This window comes from Asterias rubens, chromosome 12 (assembly GCF_902459465.1).
Source record: "Asterias rubens chromosome 12, eAstRub1.3, whole genome shotgun sequence".
NCBI classification, from domain to species: Eukaryota; Metazoa; Echinodermata; class Asteroidea; order Forcipulatida; family Asteriidae; genus Asterias; species Asterias rubens.
Window position 1 is genome coordinate 13117562 of NC_047073.1, and position 26036 is coordinate 13143597.

The window sequence follows — 26036 nt, forward strand, 5'->3', positions numbered from 1 at the left end:
TGAACTTTAAAAAATTAGATACGGCAATTTTTTGTCCTCACCTTAATCCGGCGACGACTCTATAATGTACGTTCACATACCACATATCCATAGATTTTTAACTCCCATCTCCGGGCTCAGCCTCGTGAGAATGAGAGTCGTCAGCTCAGAGTTCTTCTTGCAAAGTTCACGAAATAGTCCCTGGAGTCCCATAATGTCTCTTGAAGCTTGGCCGAACGACGAGAACTCACTGTTCGGGAGCTATACAGCTGTTGACTGCCGGTCTGTCTTCAGTCGTGTACTCAACACCAAAGTTATGTTGTTGTCCTGTTTGTAGTTTGAACATGGAGGTAGAATGTGTCTGCCTCCATGTTTGAAGTATGAGAGCTAACTCATTCTTGGAACTTGTTAAAAGGAATGGCTTAACCATGAAACTGTTCTAGTTGTACGCCTACTGCAGCAGTTGTGTGTGTTATATAACACACTTCCATACGTGTAGCAAAATGTCACTCTCCAAAAAGTTAGTGTCCCTCCAACAAGTCTTCTTTAGATCATTAATACTGCAATGAAAAGCTCCCGATATTAGTCCAATAATTATCTACAAAGTTCCTCGTGAATGTGCCACTGTCTGCTCCTACATTCCTAGTCAGACACACGATGTACAAATCCAAAGCAAGATGCAAGAATTTGCAGCCATAATCCTGTTGTTCCAGTTCGCTGCGGCCATCATTATAATAATGACCGTGCAGTTCATGTGACAAAAGTGCTTCAAATTTGGGCGCTACAAAAGCTTCTCATTTGCATAACACTGTTGAATGGTGCAGCTGTGCTTAGGAATGTGTCGTGTGAATAATGATATGCACATTATCGTTATCGTCTGCTCAGAACTCAGATGGCTAGCCACTGTAGCTAGCCATGCAATTGAGGCCGTGTCCGAAACGACGACTTCGGCTACAGCTACGTCTAGATCAGCGCGTCTACCAGTGTTAAAGAATAGGCAGACGCGCGCGATCTAGCCGTAGCTGTAGCCGAAGTCGCCGTTTCGGACACGGCCTTAAGTGTAAAAAAAAGTAAACTGGTCCCCTGTCTTTGGCATTACCAGTGATTTCCAGCGATTTCATTGGACACAATAATTTCATTGGATAAACGGCAGTGACGTAAGCTTTCAAAGTGATTTGATTGGTCTGAGGTGATTGATGGTGGAGCTGACAAACATTACATCAGGCCAATCAAAAGACAGATATGGAATCCTTACTTTCGGGGCGTCTGTAGTGTGCACTGTGTATTAGGTACAGTACATGTAGGCCCGTATTGTTGTGTATTATTATGTAGACAGGATTTAACTCGATTCTCAATTTGAAACAAATGACCAATTGAAATGTCAATAATAACATCGAAGTCTTATAATTATTTAGCACCGTATAATATAATGGTTTACAAGGTGCATTCAGCAGCCACAACCAGGAACACCGGGGCAAACCCCTTATCTTTTCGATAAGTGCACTGGGTTCTTTTACATGCGTTACACAACACATGGGGCCACACACTCAGCTGATTTAGTGCTCTTTACCGCTCGGCCACGACACTTCCACGGCCACGACATCACAAAATAAATCTCGATGGAAACTAGTAATGCTGTTTATTGCACATAGTTTTGCCTCGTTATAACGTGGCTTTATGGCTGTTTGCACGCTTTGTTTATTGTTATAAAACTTGTCACTTACATTGTCTAACTCCCAGAAACAACAAGCAGGCGAGAATCCAAACCAAACTAATCCTTCGAAGACTCGTCATATGTTTGTCCATCTATTCATTCAATTGTTGGGAAGACTTACACAATTACATTTCTTTTATTTACGTCATCCTTATGGCTGAGAACTTTGATTGAAACCACTAATTCTACGATGCAGAAAATACTACATTTTCAGAATAATTAGGGTTGATTTAAAAAAAAAAATCATTTTTGTTTTGAGTTAGTTTACGATGTCTCCCTTATTTTCGCGTAAAAACCAAGCTTGAAGTTTGTTCCATGTTTTTAACGCGCCAAAATTGAGCCATCTTGATTGACCACTTTGAGCGCGCGCGCTTTCGTGAGTTTGAAAAAGACGCAATTTCCGTCCGTCCGCGCACGTGAGGGACGGATTGTGCTCTGCGCCCGTCTTCTCGGAACGCGCGCGCCCAAAGTAGTAAATTCCTTTCATTCTATATCTATGATTCCTTTATCGTGTATGCTTAGGCGCGTTAAAAACAACAAACTTCAAGCTTGGTTTTACACGAAAATACAGGGAGACATCATAAATCAACAACTCCAACTGCAGTTTTTTGTTAATTTTTACTGGTGTACCATATTAGTATTGAAAACTATTAGTCTGCAAAGTAGTCTGTTGTGCATCTTAGAATTAGTCGTTTCAATAAAAGTTTTCAGTCCTTTTGGATGACGCAAATAATAGCAATGTAGTTGTGGAAATATTCCCAACAATTAAAGGAATATATGGACAAACATTGGACATATCGTCAAAGGATTAATTTGGTTTGGACTCTCGCCTGCTTGTTGTTGCTGATCAGACAATGTAAGTATTCTAACAATAAACAAAAATCAAATATTCATTCATTCATTTTTTTTTTACCAACTGGCAGCACAACAAACTGTGATTACAAGAGTAAACAAATATTGGGGAAAAAATGTTGCACAGATCATAAAGTCACGTTCACTTCTGCTCTCACATTTAACTTTGCTACTTCCATTGCATTCAGTACTTTTGCAGTAAGTTTTGTGTGAATATGGATGGGCGTTTTATAATGCTTCATTTAGCCTTCATTATGCAGAGCCCGAATCTACAGGTAAACAGGTAAACAGGTAAGGAGACAAAACAATGTCTGTCACTATACTATGTGCAGCTATAGGCAGGATAGGCCTAATATAAACTATATTTATTTTGCAACCGAATAATAAATTGTGTCTCTTTTTAATACGAAGGTGGAGCCCTTGACTTGAGAGACAAGCAGGCTGAGCAGAGTTCAACCAACGGCGGGTACATTGCAAAACACGCTATCGACGGGGGTCAGAACTCAATTTCGGTTACAGGTATACTTTTTATAATTATATAGGTTAACCTACAGAAGTTGTGTACGATTTAATAAATTAACTGCTAATAAACCGAGGCTTGGGGCGTTTGTAAAAAAAAAAAAGGAATATTCACGATCTTCATCGCCAACATCTTCACCACACCTGATTTACAGTAGGCCTACACCATTTTCACCACAACCAATTTAAACAATACACCATATTCACCATGCCCCATTTACAGTATATTCACCACAACCCATTTACCCTACACCATCTTCACCACCCCCCTTTTAGTTTACAGTACACCATCTTTACTACACCCATTTACAATTTATCATTTTCACCACAACTATTATCACAAAAGATCTACACTACCATGTGCAAAGCAATTTTAAATACCGTCTTCAACACAACACCATAATAACGATAATCAACATCTTCACTACATCTATGATCTACATCACCAGTACAATTTCTGCATACACACCTACATCTGCCGACACCCCGAGTGATCTGTTTTGATCCTAGCAGTTACCCCGATCCAATGACCCTGACCCTGACCCTGATGACCCTAACCATTACGTTTAAAACACGAGATGGTTTTCGGAACATGGTGTTCGGAACATTGGGAACTCCGAACATCTTCACCACACCTTTATCACCATCGCGAACTTGACCACCCTCTTTTACCACCCCTTATGTTTTATTAACAATCTTCACCACACTATCACGTAATCATCACCAATGTGCTGTGTTACTCTGATACTACGTTCCTTCACCATGTCTTAACTTTTCCTTTCCCCCCAGTGGCTGAAGTTAAACCATGGTGGAGAGTTGACCTTGGTGAAGCCTACTGCTTGAAACAAATATCTCTGAAAGTAAGAGTTGACTGTTGCGGTAAGTTTATGTTGACGTTTAAGCCCAATTCCTTTAGGTGTAGAGAATACAGACGTCACCAGTCACGTTTAGAGTCATTGTGGGTTTTTGTTTTCTTTCAGGTTAGAGGTATTATAGTAGGTGTGTACGTTCCGAAAATTTAGGAATACACAAACATTATGAAATGTACAAAAATTATAATTCGGAACTCGGCAAACTCCCACAAGGGGGATATCAAAACCAAGCTGGCAACAGCCTAACGCCAATGAAAAACATTGGTTTAACGTCTATAATTATGAATTGCACAAAATCAACAATACTTAGATTAGTCATTGTGAAATCAGCAGTTATAGCTTGTAGGATTTGAACTTAAAACCTTATCATTACAAGTTTTGCAGTCTTACTACTTGACTTATGTGAATGTGTTCCCAGGCTCACCGCGCCCATTTCCTGTTCATCCACTTTGTTAATTTCATGTAATCGAAATGTGGGTAACTTTGGGAAAAAACAGCATTTGATGACAACACAGCAATTCCACAAAATAAAAGAAAATACTTTTCTTACGGTGTCGTTACTTTCTCGAAATAAATTATAAGAACAATATTTACTGCTCAAAGTGAGGGTGTTTTCTTCTCTGACAAAAGGTCTTTGCAACTGACTTTGTAATTCCACACCATTCCTTATTCATGGGTTAATATCGAAAGTCAAGACAACTCATAACCATCTACTTTGTATTTGCAGCTAACAGACTCGACCAAGCTACAGTGAGGGCAGGCTTCAGCACAGACCACTACCTCAACCGGTTTATCGGCCCTCGTGTATCAATCAACGCGTCCGGCTTGGGAGCATTGTTGCCGTTCGTGCCCAGTCCGCTCGTCACGGCTCGTTATGTCAGCGTCAATCATGATAAGACCTCCATCAAGATTGTAGCAATGGCAGAAGTCATGGTAGACGAACTCCTTGATACAGACACGGAAGCTGAAGTAACAGGTAAACTTTTGCATCTGTCAGATCTTCGAAATAATCGGTGACAAATGAACTGTTTTTGAGAAAAGTTGAGTGGCTCTACTAAGCCCCCATACTCGCTCACCCCAAACCAAATCCCAAGTCAGGATCAACCCGGATTATTGGATCATCTTGGACACATAATCCGCGTCATACGGATTACTGACTCAGAAGTGAGTCGGGTTTCATAGGACCGGGAATCCGGGTCAATTCTGACCCTGAAAATGTTAAGCTTTTTTTGTTATAATAACCTCGTGAACAAAATACATGATGGTTCCGTATAATATCATAACAAGACTGACGTTTCTAATGGACTTCTTGCATGCAGAGGAAGGGTTGGACTTCACTGTTGTCATCCACCCGCCTGTAGTGGGCCAAGGTGAGATTGTCATCGGTGCATACAAAGGATGTAGGGACATCACTGCTAACGTGTCATTCGGTAGACAGTTGACGACCGGAGGAAATCAGAGCGGACTACCGGGGCAATCCAGCCAGGTCGATGACATTTACTACGGTCGCGCGACGAGGTTGCTTCTTTTGCCGGATCTGGATGGAAACGACAGGGTCGGTGTCTTCTACTCCGAAGCTTCGAAAAATCAAAGCACGACTCGAATACAGGCGATTATCCTCCCGAATGATGGTTTGTTAATTCATTTCTAGGTATACTTTAAAGTTCACAATATGTGATATTTCTTGCCCGAGTTAAAAAGCCTCCCCAAAACATGTATAATCTTTGAATTTTTTCTTTAGACGCAAATGTTCATACTGTTCCGGTATATCGGACCCTAACGACAAGCATTGGAGAGGCGGTTTCCCTTCAGATGCTCAACAAGACTTCAAACACTACCTACAGGTGGAAGCATAATGGAGATGCAATAGATGCATGGAATAATCAGCTCACGGTGTCTATTCCAAGTGTTGTCCAATCAGATGAAGGGATATATAGCTGTTTCGTGGACGGCCAAGAAGATCAACAACGTCACGGCATAATGAGACTCATAGTGCGAGGTTGGAATCTTTTACATTTGTTTAATTAAAGTTCTCGAGCTTGTTGCATCTGGTAGAATGAACTTATTTATGTGATAGTAATCAAACAGGCGGGCCGAGCGATCTAGGGCGAGAGACTCAAGTTTTTTAATTTGCAGAATGTAGGTTCAAATCCTGGCCTGATCGGTCGCGAGAGCGGTCTCCTCTCCACACAGGAGTACAAGTGATAGAGGTAAGAGTTGGGAAGTAAACTGCGACGAACTAGCATCTTGTCCAGGGAAGTCAAATTATCTCAGTCGTTTAATGTCAATGAAACCGGGTATCAAAAAAAACCCAACCTGATTAGCCTTGGGCTCGGGATAGACTTCATTGTTTGTATTTTTTTCTCGAAAAAAGGCTGTGCAGCTGGAATGTGGGGGCCGCCATCTTGCTCGCTTTTTTGCACTCAATGTCATAATGGTGGTGTTTGTGATGACGTCACTGGAACATGCGTCTGCGCTCCGGGCTTCAGTGGAGAAAACTGCGAACAAAGTAAGTAGGGCTTCTCAAAAGGAAATTGATTGTCCAGTTTCTTAAAACAAAGAAAAAACACATTTTCGTGCATCAAAATATTGCACACTGATTATTTATCAAATATTTATTTCATTACATATCCAACAACGCAAGCTTCCATAGCAGAATGGATATTAATTGTGAAGAAGAAAAATACATGTTCAGTGTTCAGGTTTACAATGTAGGAAACCCATTCTACATACAAAGCTCCAGTCAGTGAGGTGGGATTCGAGCTTGTGTTCACAAAAAAAATCGAAATGTAGGGAAAACACTGCTGGGCTCTCCTACTTTTTAATCTATTTCTGGTGTTTTTGAATCAGGTCATGGTCGTCATGTCTTTGGCAAGAATGCCGAGAGAAGTTGCTCTGACAACATCGACCCACACCACACCGACTGTCAAGGCCGTCTGTTTTGTCTCCGTGACCCGTACGGGTGCTCGTGTGCTGCAGGGTATAAAGGACTTGACTGCATGCCGGGTGAGGATTCATTGCAGCGAAATGTTTTGTGAAAGTTTAAAAGTTACAAAAATGTATGAAGGTTCCACTAACTACTCCCCCAGTATGTCTTAAAGTTGATCGACAGGGGTTTTGAAATACCAGAGCCTAACACAGGCGGTCAGATAGCCTGCTACAAAGATTAGATGCCTCTGTTATATCTGGTATGTCTGTATAGCTGTTCAATTTTGTGCAAGAAGTATATGAGTGAAAATATTTTCCAGTTCTTCTAATAATAAAAACACTCTGGAACCTGATCTCCCTCTTCGATAAATGAATTGGTCCAATCTAGGTTATCAATGGCTATGACTCCCCCCCCCCCCCCCCCCCCCCCTTCAGGGCTTTGCACTACTTTGGGAGCGTTCGTTTAGCTTCCCTGGGTCGACCCCGGTGTGTGGCGTGTTTTTTTTCCAGGACAAACGTGTGCAGATAATTACCCACGTTCGTCTTAGAAAAAAAAACGCCACACACCGAGGTCGACCCAGGGAAGCTAAACGAACGCACCCTATATAAAATATGCCTTGACTCCATGTTTACTTGCGCACACGTGGTTTTGAATGAATGCGCGTTGGATGAGCTCAGAGATCAAGTAGAAGGTGTTGGGTTCGAATCTCAACCGATGTTTCTTTGGAGTTGTCCCCGCATAGGACTAGAAAAGCACATAGTATGCAGTGTTTATCATACACACACCTAATTATCTATTTCAATGTTCTCTGGTTTCGTCTAAAAAAAGAATGTGATGAAGGGACGTATGGTGTTGACTGCAAGCAAACATGCCGATGTGTAGACGGACAAACATGTCTTAAAGACACGGGCCAATGCAGTGGAGGTGAGTATGTCATGGTTTAGTGGTTTCGGGTCAACCCTTTCTGTAATACCAATCATAATAGATAATATCCACAGCTGTGTTTCAATATGAATGATGGTTAAACTCAGATTACTAACTGTTTTTAGGGATTCACCAATAACCGGCAGACGTTTTTTTACACCGTAATTTTCCTGAAAGGTGCGTTTATTAGTTCTTACTTTTTGGGGAAAACAATATTTTAATGAATCAGGATACTGTTTCATGTACGTGTTTGTTATAAAAATAAAAATAAACTATTTTATGTGTGTTTTATTTTTGCTGTGTTTTCTCGCTTTCCTTAGAGGGTTGTGCGTCACCATACTTCGGATCCAGCTGCCTGTGCTCAAGTAAGGACAGAGAAAACTCACATTATTATAGCAACATAATTTACAAACAACAAACAACATCTGATGGACAACATGATACCATAACGCTTGTTTTAATTAACACTGTACACGTAATAGTATAATCTCGACGGCCGCTTTTGTGCGCTTGAAATGTAATGAAGTCTTATTTTCCTAAAGATAGCCATATCAGTTGTTCTGTGGTAAGCACGTCACATACAAAGTTACGCAAATTAAAAAGACAGATCCATTATACGATTATGGTCACATATTTTACTCACAATGATAAAACAGTTTTCTCATACCGTTATTTCAAACGGTTCTTCGTTTTTGGTTCACTAGCACACCTCGATGTTTTACAATTTCAGGGGAGAGTTTGGTTGTGAGTCTTGCAGTGACGTCACAGGGACCGCGTCAACTGTCCGCAACATGGCTACCGGATCGCTGCTTCACCATCGGCTACTTCGTGAATGTCACTGACACAGCTTCTAGTCTCGTGATTGTTGGTGAACAATACATAAATAACACTGAAGAATCTGTGCTCGTCTCTGGTTTGGAGCCGTTTACTGAGTACCTAGTGCACGTTGCAGGCAACACTAGTGAGGGGCCTGGACCGTATGGAGATGGTGTTACTGTAAGGACCGATGAGTCAGGTAAGATGGACTCGTGATAGACTCGACAATTATGTCGAAATGACCAACAAATGGGTACAACTGACGAAGAGCTTAAAATACCATTTCAACTAATTTCCGGTTCACCCTAGTAACCTCAATGAGTAAAACTTGAAGATTTCTTTCCCAACTTGGTCTTCTTTAGAGCCTACCGCGCCCTTGAACGTCACCATAACGACTGCCTACAGATCTGCCCTGATTGTTGAATGGATCGAGCCCAATACACCGAATGGGATCATTATCAACTACGACATCACCTTTTGGAGAGTCGACGTTTCATCGCCAACAACGGTCCTCACTGATATTCAACCTGGGAGCAATTTGATTTATCAAATCATTAATCTACCAATCGGTTCCACTTACTCCATACAGGTACTTGGTAATCGATAATAATATATTGAATATAACAATCGATAAGTAATAATTAAGAAAACGAGTCCTGTAAAATGTGACGAGCGTAAATTAACCAGGGCTTAAAGCACCTCAAACAATGATATTCAGCGAGAAGCTAACATTAAAGTTCCAACAGCCCAAGCTGGGAAGAGAGTCACTTACTTAGCGTAGATATATCTTGCTAAGCGTAAATGTTTATCAGCCGAAAATATGTTGCAGCTGTTGCCCCGCAGTTTTCTTGTTAAGAAAACGAAAATTTATAAAACTAATTTATAAACCAAATCTGTCCACAGGTGCGAGCTAAGACGTCTGTAGGGGCAGGTCCTTGGAGTGACGTCATCAATGGAACAACCCAAAGTGAAGGTATAAAACAAATTACAGTGAACACTCAATATGAAGACTTGAATTGCTTAACAACCAAAACAATTATTTTTCATAATTTTATTGAATATTTGTGTATTGTTTTATTAGCCTTGTCGGGAGCTAAATGCCTCAGGGCAACAGTGAGGTGCCCGTTATCAATTGTATTTTTGTTTGTGTAAATTATTCCTTGTCGACGTTTCAGTTGTTGATAAATATGAATAAGTAGTTAACTTATGATTTATAGTAATATTAAAGCAAGGTTTAGTAAGCTGTTTTAAGTTTGACTTATGTTTTTCCCTCTGTACAGCTTTTGAGTTTGTAACGAATCTTCACTCGATGGATCGAACAGACAGAACAGTTACCCTCCAGTGGGATCTAACGTCAAATATCCAAGGCCAAATACGAAGCTACATGGTAAATACATACACGTATTGACCAACAATTGGGCAATTAGTGAACCTCTCTTGAGCCCCGAGGGCCGGTGATTAATCACAAGAGAGTCAAACCATTTGGATGATACTTTTACTTTTGAATAGGTGGCGTACAAAGCTCTAGAGAAACCACACCAGCCTAGTTACACAACACCGGATGAGTATCTTGGAGCTGAGGTAGAGGTCGTACCGTACAGTCTAGGCGGTCTTGAACCAGGCACGAAGTATGAGATAAGAGTCTCGGTACTGGCTGAAGACTCTGCGGAAGGTGCTGCAGTCCTGCAAGTGTACACGAGACCTCATCTCGGTAACAATTATACAGGCTAAAATATCATTGTTTTGAATCTGACAGGTTAAAGGCTGGTTTAATAGATGGAAAATTGCATCGGGGATAACCTTTGGTTTTATATTTTACAACGATGTGCGTTTTTGCGCAGTGTCATACCAACTAGACCACCGAAATGTTCCCGGTAGCTAGAGGCGGTTCGAATACTAGACCAAATGTTGTTTTGAATCTGACCCCGAAGGATCGGAAATAATAGAGAGAACAAGTAAGAAAAAATGAAGTTAAAAAAAATGAGTGAGTGATAATGTCATTACTGAAGTCGGACCTAGAACAGGTTGAGGTTCTAAAGACTCTGATACAGTCATAAAAATATACATTATTGCATTATAGCATGTCAAAAGAGCTACGGAGCCAGGTGGGGGATTTCATCGTTAAGATAATCTCTCAATATCAGCATGGTGATAATTATTATGTCATCAAACCTTTCTCATCAATTTGGTACACGAACTAAAGATCATTAGCTCTTTGCGAAATGAAGCAGTGGATTTCCTGCTTGCTTTGTACACAACTCATTGAAGGAAAACTCAACATTGAACACGAGATTATACAGTGAAGAAACAGGCCCTTCTCAAACTTTGTTCAGCAGAAATTATTTTTGAAATTAAGATACATGTAAAACTTCCATTCATCTAACTTGCATGCCGGACAATGCAGAGGAATTGTCATCCGTTTTGTGAACAAGGTGACTACATCTCTACCTGGGCTCAATTTCGTAGAGCTGCTTAAGCAGTAAAAAAAATGTTTTTAAGCAATTTGCACTGCTTATAAGCAGCTTCAATGTTCTGCTTAGCAGAAATGAGCAGGATACCAGTTACAAATTGTACATACGACACGGTAGTTTGGTTTGTAGCCTTATTATGATATGGAAAACGTAACTTTTTTTGTGCTAAGCTACTTTGTGTGCTTAAGCAGCTCTATCAAATTGGGCCTTGTTCTTTGTCTTGGTATCTTTATTTCATCTCCACATTGATTCACAGATCCTCCTGCGCCTCTTCCTCCGATAACGTACCCAGATGTATCTACTCTCTCTACAGTCACCATAAGTCTCAACACGGACAGATTCGACGACGCATACATTGTGTAAGCATTTGGTACAATATCCGATAGACTAGCCACCAGACTTCAAGTCTGAGATCGCGGTTATTTCTCTGCACCAGCCGCGCATAGAAGCTCCTACGGGTAGCCTGAAAACAACCACAATCACAGACTTCGGACGAGTCTAATAGGCTATGGCTTTCTGAACATCCATTACAAGGAGTATGTATTTTTAATGGTTCAAAGTGCTTCACATGATGATGACATAACCAATTAACCTATATTCGGTTACAAGTTACACACAAACATGTTAAAAAGGCATGAGTTATCAACTCATCTACACACGGTGTTTATCCCAAAAAGTTTGTTACTCTCTCTTAGCTCCTACGTAGTTCATGTCAAGAAGACAGCCTCCCCATCCGCGACCAAGAGAGATGTCGTACAGTCGCTACATTATGTAGACTCTCCGTATGATTACATAGCAGCCGAGTTCCTCAAGCAATCTGTACCGGAGGGGTTTGTAGTGGGTGATGGAGAGACGTACGGAGGTTACTACAACGCTCCATTAGCCATGAACACCGACTATGAGATTCGTGTTGGAGCGTTTAGCAAAGGCAATGGCACGGTACGTAACCATGCAGGACTCTCTTTTGGCGATAGTAACTTTCCACCTACCTTTTCGGTTTCTGTTCAAGCATCACATATCCGTTTACATCTACACACATTTGTATAACTTAAGGGCAACCTAACATATCACGATGCAATTAACAGCAACCATTTCCAGGCAATCTCCAAGAAGAGAATTCACCATTCACATTTGAATGTTCACATAGTTGTTACTATTTATTGGGGGTCGTTAGACATGTTTGAGAAATAATGCTATGAAAGTCGTACAGCCTGCAGCATGCACTGCAATTAATTGGTTGACTTCAAGTTGTCTGTATAAGTTGCTTCGTGTGTCAAGGTCCATGGGAATCTTTTTTGGAGATACCAACTTTCCACCTACCTTTTCGATTCCTCTGTTCGATCGATTGAACATCACATCAGTTAACGGTAATTAACGTATGTTTTATTTCACTCTACGTTAGGAGGTTTCCGTTACATATTCAGAGCCAGTTTCTATCACAGGTAAGCCATAATGTTGTGCAGTTTTCATTCACTCTTTTTCCGCATTAAAGGCAGTGGACACTATTGGTAATTATTCAAAATAATTATCATCATAAAACCTTTCTTGATTACAAGAGAAACAGCTCCCTCTGAAATGACGTAGTTTTCGAGAAAGAAGTAATTTTCCACTAATTTGATTTCGAGACCTCAAGTTTAGAATTTGAGGTCTCGAAATCAAGCATCAGAAAGCACACAACTTCGTGTGACAAGGGTGTTTTTTCTTTCATTATTATCTCGCAACTTCGACGACCGATTGAGCTCAAAAATTGCACAGGTTTGTAATTTTATGCATATGTTGAGGTACACCAACTGTGAAGACTAGTCTTTGACAACTACCAAAATAGTCTACTGTCTTTAAAATTGATAAAATACAAAGTGCACTACTACATTTAGGTACATGTTTGGGGATACATTTAGGTCAGGCTACATTTAGGGCTCGGGCTACATTTAGGTGCCGCACACACGTCACACATACTCATTCTTCAAACATTTTATTGAATTAAAGTTAAGTTTTCGTGTTTAACTTTTCTGAAGTTCAAGGGGTTGAGTCTTGTGACGGCAGAGGAGGAGGAAGAGGAGGTGTTAACACTGCCCTCATTGTTTTAGTCATCGTGTTTGGGGTCGGTGTCTTATTGCTTAGCATCAGTGTAATCGTTGTCAGTCTACTCTACAGGAGGAACCGCTCTCGTCCTTCGTTGAACACGGTGGCTGACGGACGGGTAATGTATAAACCAATTGCTGAATATGATATCTCTGATATCTCTGAACAATTTCATAATTGTTCGAAATCGAACTGTTTGTGTGCAGCAGTTTGGGGTATAGTAGTGCATTCTGATCTACCAACCATGGCTTCTGATGGATGATACCCAAGCCTACATCCGTATGGACTGTAAAGGGGATAAACCCTGTTGCAGCCCCAGGAGTAGGTGGCAACGGCCCTTGGAAAAACAGTTGGTTTGTAGCCCACACCTTAAAGAGGCCGTCAAGCCTTCGTGTCTGGCGACTTCCATAAAAAAAATATTGGGGATTTACTTGTTGCCAGTGAGTTTCTACCGAAGATATTTGGGCGGTGGCATGGCGTGTTGTGGCCGAGCCGTCTAGTTCACCGGAGCCAAGTTCTTGTTTTGTCAGCAGCAGAGTGTGGGTTCAAATCCCGGCCATGACACTTGTGCCCCGAGAAAAGCACTCAACTATATAAGTACAGTTGCAAATGTAGCATTCTGCTGCACCAGCTAGGCTCCTAGTGGATGCATATCCTTACAGACTGTGAAGGGGATAACCATGTTAAGCCCAATTAGAAGTGACAACGTGCCCCGGCCCGGTTGATCTTTTCAGAAGTGCCCCTGCTCTCATAGCTGCAACCTGTGTAACTGCAAACTCTAGTTTCAAGATAGTTTTCCCACCACAAACAGTTTCAACTCCTACAACATGATGTCGATCACTGCAAACCTTATTTTCACCATGCAAAGTTTCAAATCGTGCCTATAATGGTGTGGAATGACTGCGAAACTTTTAGATTAAGAAGATTCATCTTAAACAACGCATGCGCAGAGTTTTACAATCTTAACAAGGAAGAATGTTAATCCTTCTTACCACTCTGTCACAGGTCGCCTCTCAATTTGTCCGGAAAGTGGACTCCGCGAGTATTGAGTTACAACCCTGCTCTGATAGTAGTCTCTGGACAGCTAAATGTGACATAGCCTGGGAAGACCTAACCATAGATAGGTCCTTCATTGTTGGCAAGGGCCGCTTCACCGTAGTGCGCAGGGGCAGTGTGAAGATCAAGGGAAAGATCACACAGGCAGCAATCAAAAATCTCAAAGGTAAGTTGACTCTACCCCCAGATGTGTTTTGATCTCGCTTGCCGTTGTTGCTTTACTAGGGGGGCGACAAGGGGGTAGTGTACATGGACACGATGTTGATGTATGCCTTACTCCATCTTGGTGGGATCCCCAGTATGCATCGTTTTTTGTTCAGTTCAATTCAATCTACATTACTACTCTACGTCCATTCAAAGGGGCCAGTTTAATCCATTGTTATGAAGCCTCCGATTTGGGAAGAGCCAGTTTAACATGGTTTAACGACAGTAAATTGGTAGTTCCTCCATAATCATAAGTCTACGGGGGAAACTGATTTTGACTTACTATAGTTTATTTTTATTATTGAAAAGGCAATCAATTTTTATTTAAAAAAAAATGTCGGTAAGTTTACCCTTCTTAAATCCAAGCTATGGGTAGTTACATCATCGTTTTTCAAAAAAGCTTTCGAACCTTTCGAATAATGTAAAGCGCATTGATACGGTTTATTGTGAAATGCGCTATATAAGAATTTGTTATTATTATTGTTATTATTAACCTAGTCCATAAAATAACATAGATTCTCAATGGTCCACTGCTCCCTGCGGGAGTTCTAGATGGATAGCACATGACGTAATTGACCACCAAGGGTCTTTGAAGTAAAAGTAAAAAAAAAAAAAAAACGTTCACGTGTACGCACTGCGCACGACTCTCGGCCAATGGTCTTTTCAGTCATACGTGTTTCATCAAAAATGGGGGACAAAGCAAGGGATCTATATAAACATATGACGTAAGTATCTTAAAAAATATGAATGAAACGATTTTGTGTTTTGATCCTAATCACATTCTATTTGATTCTACATTACGATAAAGATGACGTTCCTAAGAACGCAATTGATGTCCTAGTGAGGGAGTTTCTGACCATGAGAATGATTGGACCACACCCGAATATTGTCGCCATGTTGGGTGCATGCTCCAATGACGGTAAGAATAGGCCTACTGAATAGTCGATCCCCGTCAATTTTATAGAAGTACCTCGCTGAAGGTTGTAGCTAGTATTGCGAATGCAGAGACACAGTTCCTTTCATATTGGGAACAAAAACTAAGCAACCTGACCTGTCAGTGATGTGCAATTGAATTTTGGAGACGAGGTTGAATTCCAGCAAACATAACAAAACAAAAACGGACTTCCTGCAGAAACGGTCTTCCAAGAGAACGGCAAAGTACTGAGTCGGGGGTCTTTTTAGGGGACTGCTCATGGAGGCCAGCGGAGCACGGTCCCCCTCGAGCCTTGGAAGACTTGGTCCGTTCATGTCTGTATTAATAACTACATCTTCTTGCAAACAATCATTTGAATCCAGGCGCTTTGTACGTGGCGACTGAGTATCTAGCTAAAGGTATTCTCCGTACATTCTTGCGGAGTCGTCGTCTTATTCAGCTCAGACGACAACAGTCGAACAAAGAGGGCGACCGCCCACTGACCTCCTCAAACTTGCTCCAATTCGGTGTTGATGTGGCCAAAGGGATGGAGCACTTGTCCAAAAGTGGGGTAGGTACTTTTGTATTTATAAATTCAATTCAAGTCAACATTTTTTGCATACTTCTCTTCTCAAGACATTCAACAAAACATGACATAGATATAAAGCAAAACAACTTTAGCACAGAAGATGGAGGGAAAGTCAACACAAATGAAACTACTTTTATCAAGAACAAAACATTACGTAGATATATTAAAGCAAAACAATAAGCACAGAAGATGGAGGGAAAATAGTTAGTCTATGTATACCAACAAAGGAGATAATTGAAGCCACGTGGCGCACGTATAGTTTCAAAGAACAACGGATTAACTGATGCAGCTAATCTCAATAGTTTCCAAAACACATTCAAACACCAGTTTAACCACAGAAATGTTTTTTCCTTTTTGCAGATCATTCATCGAGATCTTTGTGCCGGGAATATTCTTCTTGGAACAGACATGACTGCTAAAATCGCTGATTTGGGACTTGCCGATGGAGACAGACACACACAGCAATCGGTAACAATATCATTTCTACGTAGTCATTCTCGTTTTCTATTTTAATTTTTAATCTAACTTCTGCTAAAAGTTGAGAGAAATGAACAATAAGACGTCACAATATTGTGTAGGTTTAAAAGAAAACATGTTTGTCATTAAATCTTAGAAGCTATTACCATTAGAAAGATTTATATATTTTTGTTTTATTTATATACTATTGTTTAGCTATATTGTTTAACGTCATTCCACCAATAGGAATAGCGAAACTGTCTGAGATGTTTATGAATAAACATTCAAGAGAGATTTTCGGTTCGACAATTCATATTTCATGGTCGGTTTTACTTCCAATGTTTGTGGTTTTCAGGATCGACGGATTGCGACCCGATGGTTGGCCATTGAATCATTGACACTCAACATTCACGTGTGTAGGAGTGACGTGTAAGTTCAATTCAACAGAACTTGTCAGACATTAATTTTGTTGTACTGATATAAATACGGCAAGTATAATTGATCTGTTTAAATAATAAATTTACTCTGATTAATATTTTATGGACGTACTTCTTTTTTATAGTTTTATTAGCAAAGGCTAACAGCAAACAATTATTGGTAAAATCTCATAATATTTGTTCTTGCAGTTGGTCGTTTGGGATCTTGCTGTGGGAGATAGTAACGTTTGGTATGTATCGATATTGATTTTCATTCGAGAAAAAAAAAGTAATTTTAAACTGTAATTGTTTTTCCACCGAACTTTGGCAGTATTGAGTGCACAGTGCCTATACACACATCGGTGTATAAATGATTAAAATATAAATCAATATTATTTATTTCCAGAAGTGTATTTATGATTGTGTGTTATTAATTTGTTCTGTATTGCATGTATTCAAGATGAATTTCCTCCATTTATAGGACCAATGGAATTGAATTGGTTTACATATAAATGTTGTCTTATTGTTTATTGAATATTTGTTGACCAGGTGGAACGCCCTATCCCGACACAGAGAGCAAACACCTTGCTAGTCAATTAATGAATGGCTACCGTTTGCCCAAGCCGGAAAACTGTTCAGACAAACTGTAAGAGAATTTTAATTTAGAAAACTTGTGTTTTTTTTTGTTGAAACTATGTGATGACATTTGAGGGGGCATACGATGTGCACAATTTTTTTAGGGGGCACTTGTGTCTCATAAAAAAACTGCAGTTTACATTTCTCTTAAACAAGCCTCTTTTCGGCGCTCTGGTCTGAGTTATCTAACATAAGTCTAATTATTAAGAACATTGAGTGCAAATGGAAACATTCTGAGGGTTTTCTTTACACTAAAATATACCGCAATAAAGCTCACAAACTTTAACAATTAAAGGTTGCCATAAAATTGTGTTTAGTTTAATGTGTGTAAAAAGAAATGTAATAATAACCAGTAATCTATGGTTTGTTTTCCCTTCTTTGTATAAAATGGTCAGGTATGATTTGATGTTAAAGTGCTGGCAGTTACAACCAAAGGATCGACCGAGCTTTGAAGATATCGGCAAAGATCTTCAGCAGTTGATCACTGAATCAGAAACAAACGTAAGTTAGCATTGCTTTCGGTTTTGTAATAGTAATAATGAGTTCCGGGGCAGACCGGGTCGACCCAGGAAAGCTAACCGAACTCACCCGGCCCAATGTGCGCTAGGGATAGGGTTGTTGTTACGGAGAATTTTGTGTGATTTAAAACAAAGTTTATATATAATAATAATCATAGTGCTGTCCTTCCACAACGCACAAATTTACCAAGCATTACAAATCTTTCACTATGTTTTCATTTTGTCTGAATAGTCAAAATCACCTCCTCCCATCTCATCGCCAACTATCTATGAGGAATTCAGCTTCATCGATCCGGAACTGGACGACAGATAATTAAGTGGAGCACACCGCCTCCTCTTCCGAAGGGCCCCGCCTTCTCCCCCTCCCCTTTCATAGCAGTACAAAAACTACGCCTTTTTCAGGAGGAACAACGCCTTGAGGTCATTAAAGATTTTACAACGAATGCACCTTCAAGTTGCATTTTTAGATGTCATTGACCGCCTTCTTTAATGGGAACAATCGAAAGGTGCACGCATGCGTACGCGCGCAGCGCGCAACTCTCAGCCAATAACGTCACTTCACGTATATGCACATTTTAAATCACCAATGGCGACCAAGGAAATTGGTCTATGCTTCCCAAGTCAAAATGACTGCTCTTGTAAAATGAATCATTGGTGCATGCTTTGTGGGATGAATTGCGAAGGGACTGATGGAAATGACATGTTTATGCTGTGTTTTTTTTTTTTTTTTTTTTTTTGTTATGCCCAGCTCCTAAAGGATATTAATATTATAAGAATATTCATCACTTTTTATTGTTAACAAATTTTCACACAATGCATCAACCAGCATTGAGAGACTTTTACCGCTTTTCGTCATAAATAAAGTTATTGTTTCTGTTGTCTAGATGTAATCTAGAGAGGTAATCTAAGCTTAACCACCATTCAGCACCACATGGGAATACATTAGACCACTATTTCATAACATTAATAAACAAACAGTTTATTTCACAAAGCTTCACAAATCTGTTCAGCATACAAAAAGTTCGCTCAATAAAACCAAATGTGTAGCAAGTGTCCAGCTGCCATGGTAACAGGAATATACTTAAAATATGATGACAGTATAATATTGCGAAGTAATTCTCCTATTGAGCCTTCAATGTTAATATAAAAAAAACGTAAAAATACACCCAACGTATTTTAGTGTTTTTATACTTTAAACAGAAACCCACACACATCACAGAGCGGTGGGTACTTCCTATTGTTCTATTGTTCCCTTTTCCGAAGGATCAGTTTTTGGCAGGAGTCTTCAGCGCCATGGATGCACAGGTGAATTTTGATGGTCGATCTTTGGTAATTTATTCCATCACATTACAGAGCAGTAGTTGACGTTGTTTTACAAAAGGAAAGAACAAGGGAAGACTCCTCACCAGGGATATTTACGTTATAATGTGTGCTTTCGTTCAGGCGTATGATGGGTGTTAATGTTCGCAGGAAACTTCAGCACACATAAATACACATGTGACTTCTGATGGCTAGCCTTATCATTATTCCATCTCATAACCGAACAGGGGTTGTCGTTGCTTTACAGCACACACCACGCGCTCGTAGCCGCCTTCGTATTGGTATGGCCAGATAAAACATTGAACAGCAAACAAAGATGGCGCCGATGACTACAAGACTGAGAATGTAGTTACCTGTGATGTCATACAATCCTCCTGTCAAAATCAAATCAAATCAAATCAAATAATTGTTTTGTTGACACTGTTATTAAATCATTAATGTGCAATGGATTTGCAGACTTTATTAAGTATGTGTGTGTGGATAGTGGGATGGTATTGTATTTATATTTATACAGGGTAGCCTTCAGTTTTACAACCGCTTTATACCCATGGAGGAAAAAAATTCCTCCATGCTATACCTAAGGGCGCGCTGTATACAAACAGTTAACAAGTAGAATATAAAGCAATCATAAAAGCCTTTAAGCAAAAACAGATAGCTGGGTGTAAAACAAACATACAATCTTACAAGGTTAGACGAAATTACTGTCAAAAACACATCACAAAAGCAGGGTGCGTGATATTAAAACATTTTCAATTTTGTTGAAACCACAGTTTGGCTCATGGGTTCCCTGGTTGCGATTTTTGTGTTGAATTTTTTGTTATATTTATTAATTTATTAATGTATCATTATTTTTGTTACAGGGAAAGCTCGCGTTTTCTACTAAATAGTTTATCCAAAACCAAGCTTTGCTTTAAAAGGGGCCGAGTGGTTATTATGAGGCTTTAGGCATTCGATCATTATTTCCCGCTCTTCACTAATTCACGCGTGGAAATCCCTACTTTGACAAAAAATGCCGTACGCACTTTTGCCTTCAACCTCGTTCCCAGTGGTGTGTATACGATCTCGCTGTGCCATTAATTTCTTTCTTTCCCAGATTTGTTTGCTTCCTTCCATTCGGCTGACCATGCCAACCGAATTACTTTGTTTATCAACAAAGGAGAGGTCTGTACACAGATTCTTAGCCCTGGAATTTTCACTACGGCGATTTTAATGGGAGACTTCCCAACGCTAGGTGGCAGCAGACTTACCGGGTAGATTTCCACAGACCTTTTTGCACTACTTGGTACGCGCACAATAGACGTGGAATAATTTCTAAATATGAGGTCTCGAAATCAAATTTGTGGAAAATTACCTCTTTCTCGAAAACTATGTCACTTCAGAGGGAGCCGTTTCTCACAATTTTGTATACCATCAACCTCTCCCAATAACTCGTCACCAAGTAAGGTTTTATGCTATTAATTATTTTGAGTGATAAAGTGTTCACTGCCAGCGCATTATTCTGAGAACAATGGATTTACCCGGTAGGTCTGCTGCCACCTATCGTCCCAGAAAGTCTACTATTCTTACCGGACAGTGGGGTGCCGAGTAACATGCCTAGACCAAAAGGAAACATTCCCAGTATCGTCACACCATTGCTGCTGTACTTATCGGCAAACAGATCTGCTGTGATAGCATTTGAGCTACCATACAGGAGAGATCTTATTAACCCGGACGCTATAAATGAAAAATAAAAACCGAGCAATCATTATTGTTTGTGTTTGGACACTATTGGTTATTAGTCAAAACAACTTGACAGCATAACAATTTACTTGGTAACGAGCAATGGATAGATGTTGATAATCAGAGAATAAAACATTGTGAGAAACGGCTACCTCTGATGAAGTAACGTAGTTTTTAAGAAAGAGGTAATTTCTCGCTCAAACAATAAAAATATACTTCAGCTAGCTGAAGCCATTTTGTAAACAGGGTTAAAGTGGGGTCACATTTCTATATGAAATGTGCGTGCATGTGCTGTAAGTACAAGCTACAATACAAGAAGGCACCCTGTTGTAAATCTATGCCAATCGGTTCAGATGACAATACACAATATTTAAAGGATACAAACTATTACTTCGGTTAAAGCCATTGGACACTTTCGGTAAACAGTATTGTCTAGGGCCCACACTTCGTGTATCACAACTTAGATATAAAATAACAAACCTGTGAAAATTTAGGCTCAATCGGTCATCGGAGTCTGGAGAAAATAACGGGAAAACCCACCCTTGTATCCGCACGTTTTGCCGTGTCATGACATGTGTTTAAAATAAATCCGTAATTCTCATTCGAGAATTTATATTGTTTTAATGTTTTCTCAAAAAGTAAAACATTTCACGGCGTAATATTTCAAAAGAGAAGTCTTTCACCATTGCCTTCTGTAAACCCTGTAAATTATTTGTAAATCTGCGAACTTTTATTTTTGTTTCTGTACTAATAGTGTATAATGGCTTTAAAAAAACAAATTCAAGGGAACACAATATTTTCTTGTCTAATAACTAAGTTTACTCAATATTAAGAATTTGGACCAGTCTTCCCAGCCTGTTCTTACCCACTGCTAATGCTATCATCTGCTCCAACGTATAAACAAACGCCATGAAAGACAACGCAGCTGTACCGAGAAGCATGGACGCAGCAAGGACGTAAATACGCTGGAATGGAAGATTGTCCCCAATGGCAGCGATCGAAACTTTGCCAACGATTTCCCCAACAGCGAAGAGCATAATGACGAGGGATATCTGGTCGTTGTTCAGACCACGCCCATCCATAAAACTGGCCTACGGTCAAAGATGATAATCGACAAAGATTAAAATACAATATCAGAAATTAAAAGTTCAAAAAGCTTGTGGATTTATAGTTCATACCAGGGCCTAATTTCATAAAGCATGTAAGCGCAAAAATTTGCCTAGTATGAAATTTCTTCCTTAATTAAAACAGGATTACTAACCAGATTTCCACGCGATTTTCAGGATAAGCAAACAACAGCTGGATGCCAGCCCAGTAACAAGCAATATGCCACAAATTAAAACTTGGTGCCCGGTACCGATCAGCCAGAGAAATATTTCCCTCTAAAACCTCACTGATTCTAAAGTTGAGAACATCCTGAGAAATATTTCCATCTGAAAGCTCACCAATTATAAAGCTCATACCAGTACACATCCTACAGAGAAATGTTTCCATCAGCTGGAAGATAAATAATTATCAGTTTTTGTTTTTTACTTATACACCGATGTTTGTTAATAGCACTGTATACTCTGTAATACTTAGCATGCTGTATACTCAGTATTAAAATATTATTCTTTATGTACACGTTTAAACTTTATAACAAAATGAGGTTAGAAAAATCAGCTTACGAAGTTGATGATGAAAAATGTCCATCCCATTAGAGAAAGTGTGAGTCCTATGCTCCAAACCCAGGGTTCAAAACTCTTCATCATATCCAGCACCTCGTAGTGGTCTGATGAGAAGCAACATTTCTTCTGTTGTTTCTGTCGAGTCAAGTCTTCATGATGTTCTTCTTTAAGTTCTTTACACAAGCTCTGATTCTCAGGAGTTCTATCTATCATTACTTGGAGATTGTTACCGATGTCCACGCATGCATCTTCGGTCAAAGGAACAACCTCTGGTTTATCCTCTCCTAGATGCGCTTTAACTTTTTTACATTATTTCTATATTTTCGTCTGTCGGTGGGTCAATTAGAACTGACCCAAAAGCTACACCAAACACCAGGATCACACCAGATATAATTCTCAAAGCATTCCGCCATCCGTATCTTGATATGCAGACTGTGAGCAGGGGACTGAAAGCCAACAAACCTGGAGAAAGAAACATCCTTTGAATCAACAGAGCAATGGTACATTGTTGCTTCGCCTCGGGTGCCATTTCCCCCCTCGGATGTACAAAACCCATGGACCCCAATCACAGCGTGCAACAATTGTTTTGTTATACCTTGATAACAATAATACTCCTCTTCTCGAAGTTCTGTTATTATCTTCAAACATTATTACGACGGAGTATTCATTGTTTAATAAGCAGACAAACAAGAAACAATTCCTGACTGTTCCCTCGAACCGTGTTTCGTATACACAGCGCTGGAAGTCGACCAACACACTGGGAACGATCAAGGTGATGTACACCGGGGTACATCACTTTTCATACCCGGCCGACCCCCGAGCCATGTAACATGCGTTTTTGACGCACGTCACGTGATTGGTTCTCGACCAATCAAACTTCACAGTTTGTTACCGAGGTATAACAAAACAAATTGAAGAAGGGTGTTTTCCGTTTTTAGTGCTGCGAAATGCATCGACAAGTTGACTCACTCTAAAAACTTCCCGGTAGAATTGACCAGTATTCCGGGTCCCATGGGCCTATAGTTACCCTTCTCGTGGTTTAATCAAATCAATGGTTTTGTCAATAATCCAAAATCTCTCATTCTATGTCACACTTGTAAATAACTCTTGTACTTTGGTTTTGTGAATATCTAGTTTGGGAATATCTGATGTTCAATCTGATGCTGATTGACTAATTTTTGAAAATAAATGGTGGTGTTTATCAAATGAAAGGCAGCATTCTCTCAAACTGGGAGACTAACTGGTTACATCTGTATGTGAGAGGTTTGACATTAAGCACATCATTATAAGGGAAATAATTTATTGGGATGAACTCAGATACATGAAGTCCTTTTTTTGGATACACCCAATATGTAGCATTCAGCCCAAAATACATTTTCTGGTTCACATGCTTTGAAAAACTCAAAGAATTAGTTGATCGGGTCATTTTAAAGATACAAAAATAAAAGGAAATCTTATAGGTCAGGTTTTTTTTGGTTCAGGGGTAGTTGCGGTAATTGTAAGGTTCCTAATTCATTCCGATGGATGGTCGAAACATGAGGTTTACGATGAGTCATGTGTGAATATTTCCTTTTGTTTCAACCATTAAAAGATTGGTCGTAACCATAGTTACGACTATTGGAGGATTAAATGTTTGTACCGTTATAAAATCGCAACTAGGTCGGGGCAGCAAAATTAAAAATTAACAACATGTACATGTACATGTACTACATGTTCACTGGTGGTAGTATCACAATAATTGTTTAGCAGGTATGCAGCCCCCTTTATTACTATAACTGTACATGTAGTATCTAATTTGAGTCAGTATATTATAAGTTATCACACAAGCGCGAGTGGAAAACGGACAAATATAGCGCTTCTTGGGACGCAGACGCGCTTGATTTTCCGTATTTGCATGAGCGCGCGTGTGATAACGTATCTATCTTCAAGCAAACTTGGCGCGTGACATCGAACACACAAGACGCAGGTAGTGATATTAGCCATGCAATATAGGTTTTTAGTACCACTCCATTCTGCGATTCTGATTGGAAGATTAGCGCGTACTTGAAGATAAGAGTAGTTACAATAACACCGTCCTCTCGACAGCGGGTTATGTAACGGGTTGTGTAACGTCATCGCAACTAGTCAATGAGATACATGTACTTTATAAACTTGGTCAAGCTAAGACATGTAGATCGTATAAAGTTTTCATTATTTTCGCCATCATACAAGAAGACTGCATAGGCCTATTTGCTGAATAAAGACTGCATTTAGATTAGAGCCTAGCTAAAGTATAGATGTTATTAAGTTTTAAAAATACATTGTGGCTTTTGTTATATAGTTCTACCTCCATGGTTCTTTGAGTGAGGAGAATACCCAGAAGGTCAAAGCAAACCAAACAAATCATGTTAAGCCACTTCAATGTTAATCTAGTTGCAAGAACGTAACCCTCCTCTATCGCCGTTGGGAGGAGTGTTATTACATTATTACAACTATATTAATCCTGCATTTTTAGTATAAAACATATTGTAAAATTATATCTACAGAGGACAGTACAGTATTGGCTTACTTTACATTCCACACTTGTATTACTATTATGTATGTTTTTACTATGAATATAATCTAAATTTCACTGCAAAAAAAAACTCAGTTTGAGCCAAACATGTCTGCTCCTCTGTTCACAATAATGGCTAAAAACTTTTGACAAAAAGACATTGAGCCACTGGCCCAGTTTTGACTGGGAGCCATTCCTGGCTCAATGTAAGTTAAACAATAGTCATGGCTCATTTTGGTTTTTGTTGTTGTTGACAATTTTTTTTTATATTAGCCATTGCATTTGTGAACAGTAGATACACGGACCATTCCTCCATGCACGGACAGAGTCGGCGTTGAACAAATGTTTGGCTCCAAACCAGGAAGAAAATCTTTCCTTCATGCTCCATCACTCAGTACCACCATGAACAAACTGAGGCATTCTTCTTCCCAGTGTTTTGTCCTGTACATTCTTATGTAAACAGTTATTAAATATTCAAGAGTTAAGAATTTCAGAAATGACATGGTCCACATTTGTCACTGTATTGTATTGTGTTTACACAGTCGCCGACTGACTCAGCATGAGTTCAGTTAGTATCATAACAAACTTTTCACATGCATACAACTTTAACGTACAAAGATCCTGGGTGGAAGGTTAAACGATTTTATATCACTACCTGAATGGCAGAACATTGTTTCCCTGCTGATCTGCTCAAAACTGAAGAAGAATCTCTGTTTTTACTCGATACAAAACGATGGATTTTGTTCGTGTGCGCGAGGTAACCGGGTCATCGTGGGACGTCGCATCCTACATGTTTAATTCGCGGTGTAGTCCACGTTAGTCGGGTCCCGCGCGTTTGTTTTGGACACAAA

The 26036-nt window shown here is 39.7% G+C and overlaps 2 protein-coding genes across 2 annotated transcripts; one reads left to right on the forward strand and one right to left on the reverse strand.

The window, feature by feature from the left end:
- The first annotated feature begins 193 nt into the window (after positions 1-193).
- LOC117297776 (angiopoietin-1 receptor-like) lies at positions 194-18269 on the forward strand. Its single transcript, XM_033780924.1, has 27 exons — positions 194-308; positions 2957-3064; positions 3854-3943; positions 4664-4912; positions 5256-5567; positions 5678-5935; positions 6311-6445; positions 6787-6942; positions 7694-7789; positions 8520-8804; positions 8968-9194; positions 9509-9578; positions 9886-9992; positions 10115-10316; positions 11333-11435; positions 11772-12015; positions 12479-12518; positions 13092-13276; positions 14164-14380; positions 15227-15337; positions 15715-15902; positions 16281-16388; positions 16732-16805; positions 17003-17043; positions 17342-17438; positions 17824-17929; positions 18179-18269. The coding sequence occupies exons 1-27, from the start codon at positions 194-196 to the stop codon at positions 18257-18259; spliced, it is 4005 nt and encodes a 1334-aa protein (XP_033636815.1). The 3' UTR covers positions 18260-18269.
- A 2480-nt stretch (positions 18270-20749) lies between these two features.
- LOC117297777 (monocarboxylate transporter 7-like) lies at positions 20750-25983 on the reverse strand. The gene is made up of 5 exons (XM_033780925.1): positions 25841-25983; positions 22960-23114; positions 22653-22928; positions 21851-22076; positions 20750-20979 (listed from the first exon to the last, which is right to left on the reverse strand). Exons 1-5 carry the CDS (start codon positions 25854-25856, stop codon positions 20780-20782), a joined length of 873 nt encoding a protein of 290 aa, XP_033636816.1. The 5' UTR covers positions 25857-25983; the 3' UTR covers positions 20750-20779.
- Between the last annotated feature and the right edge of the window lie 53 nt (positions 25984-26036).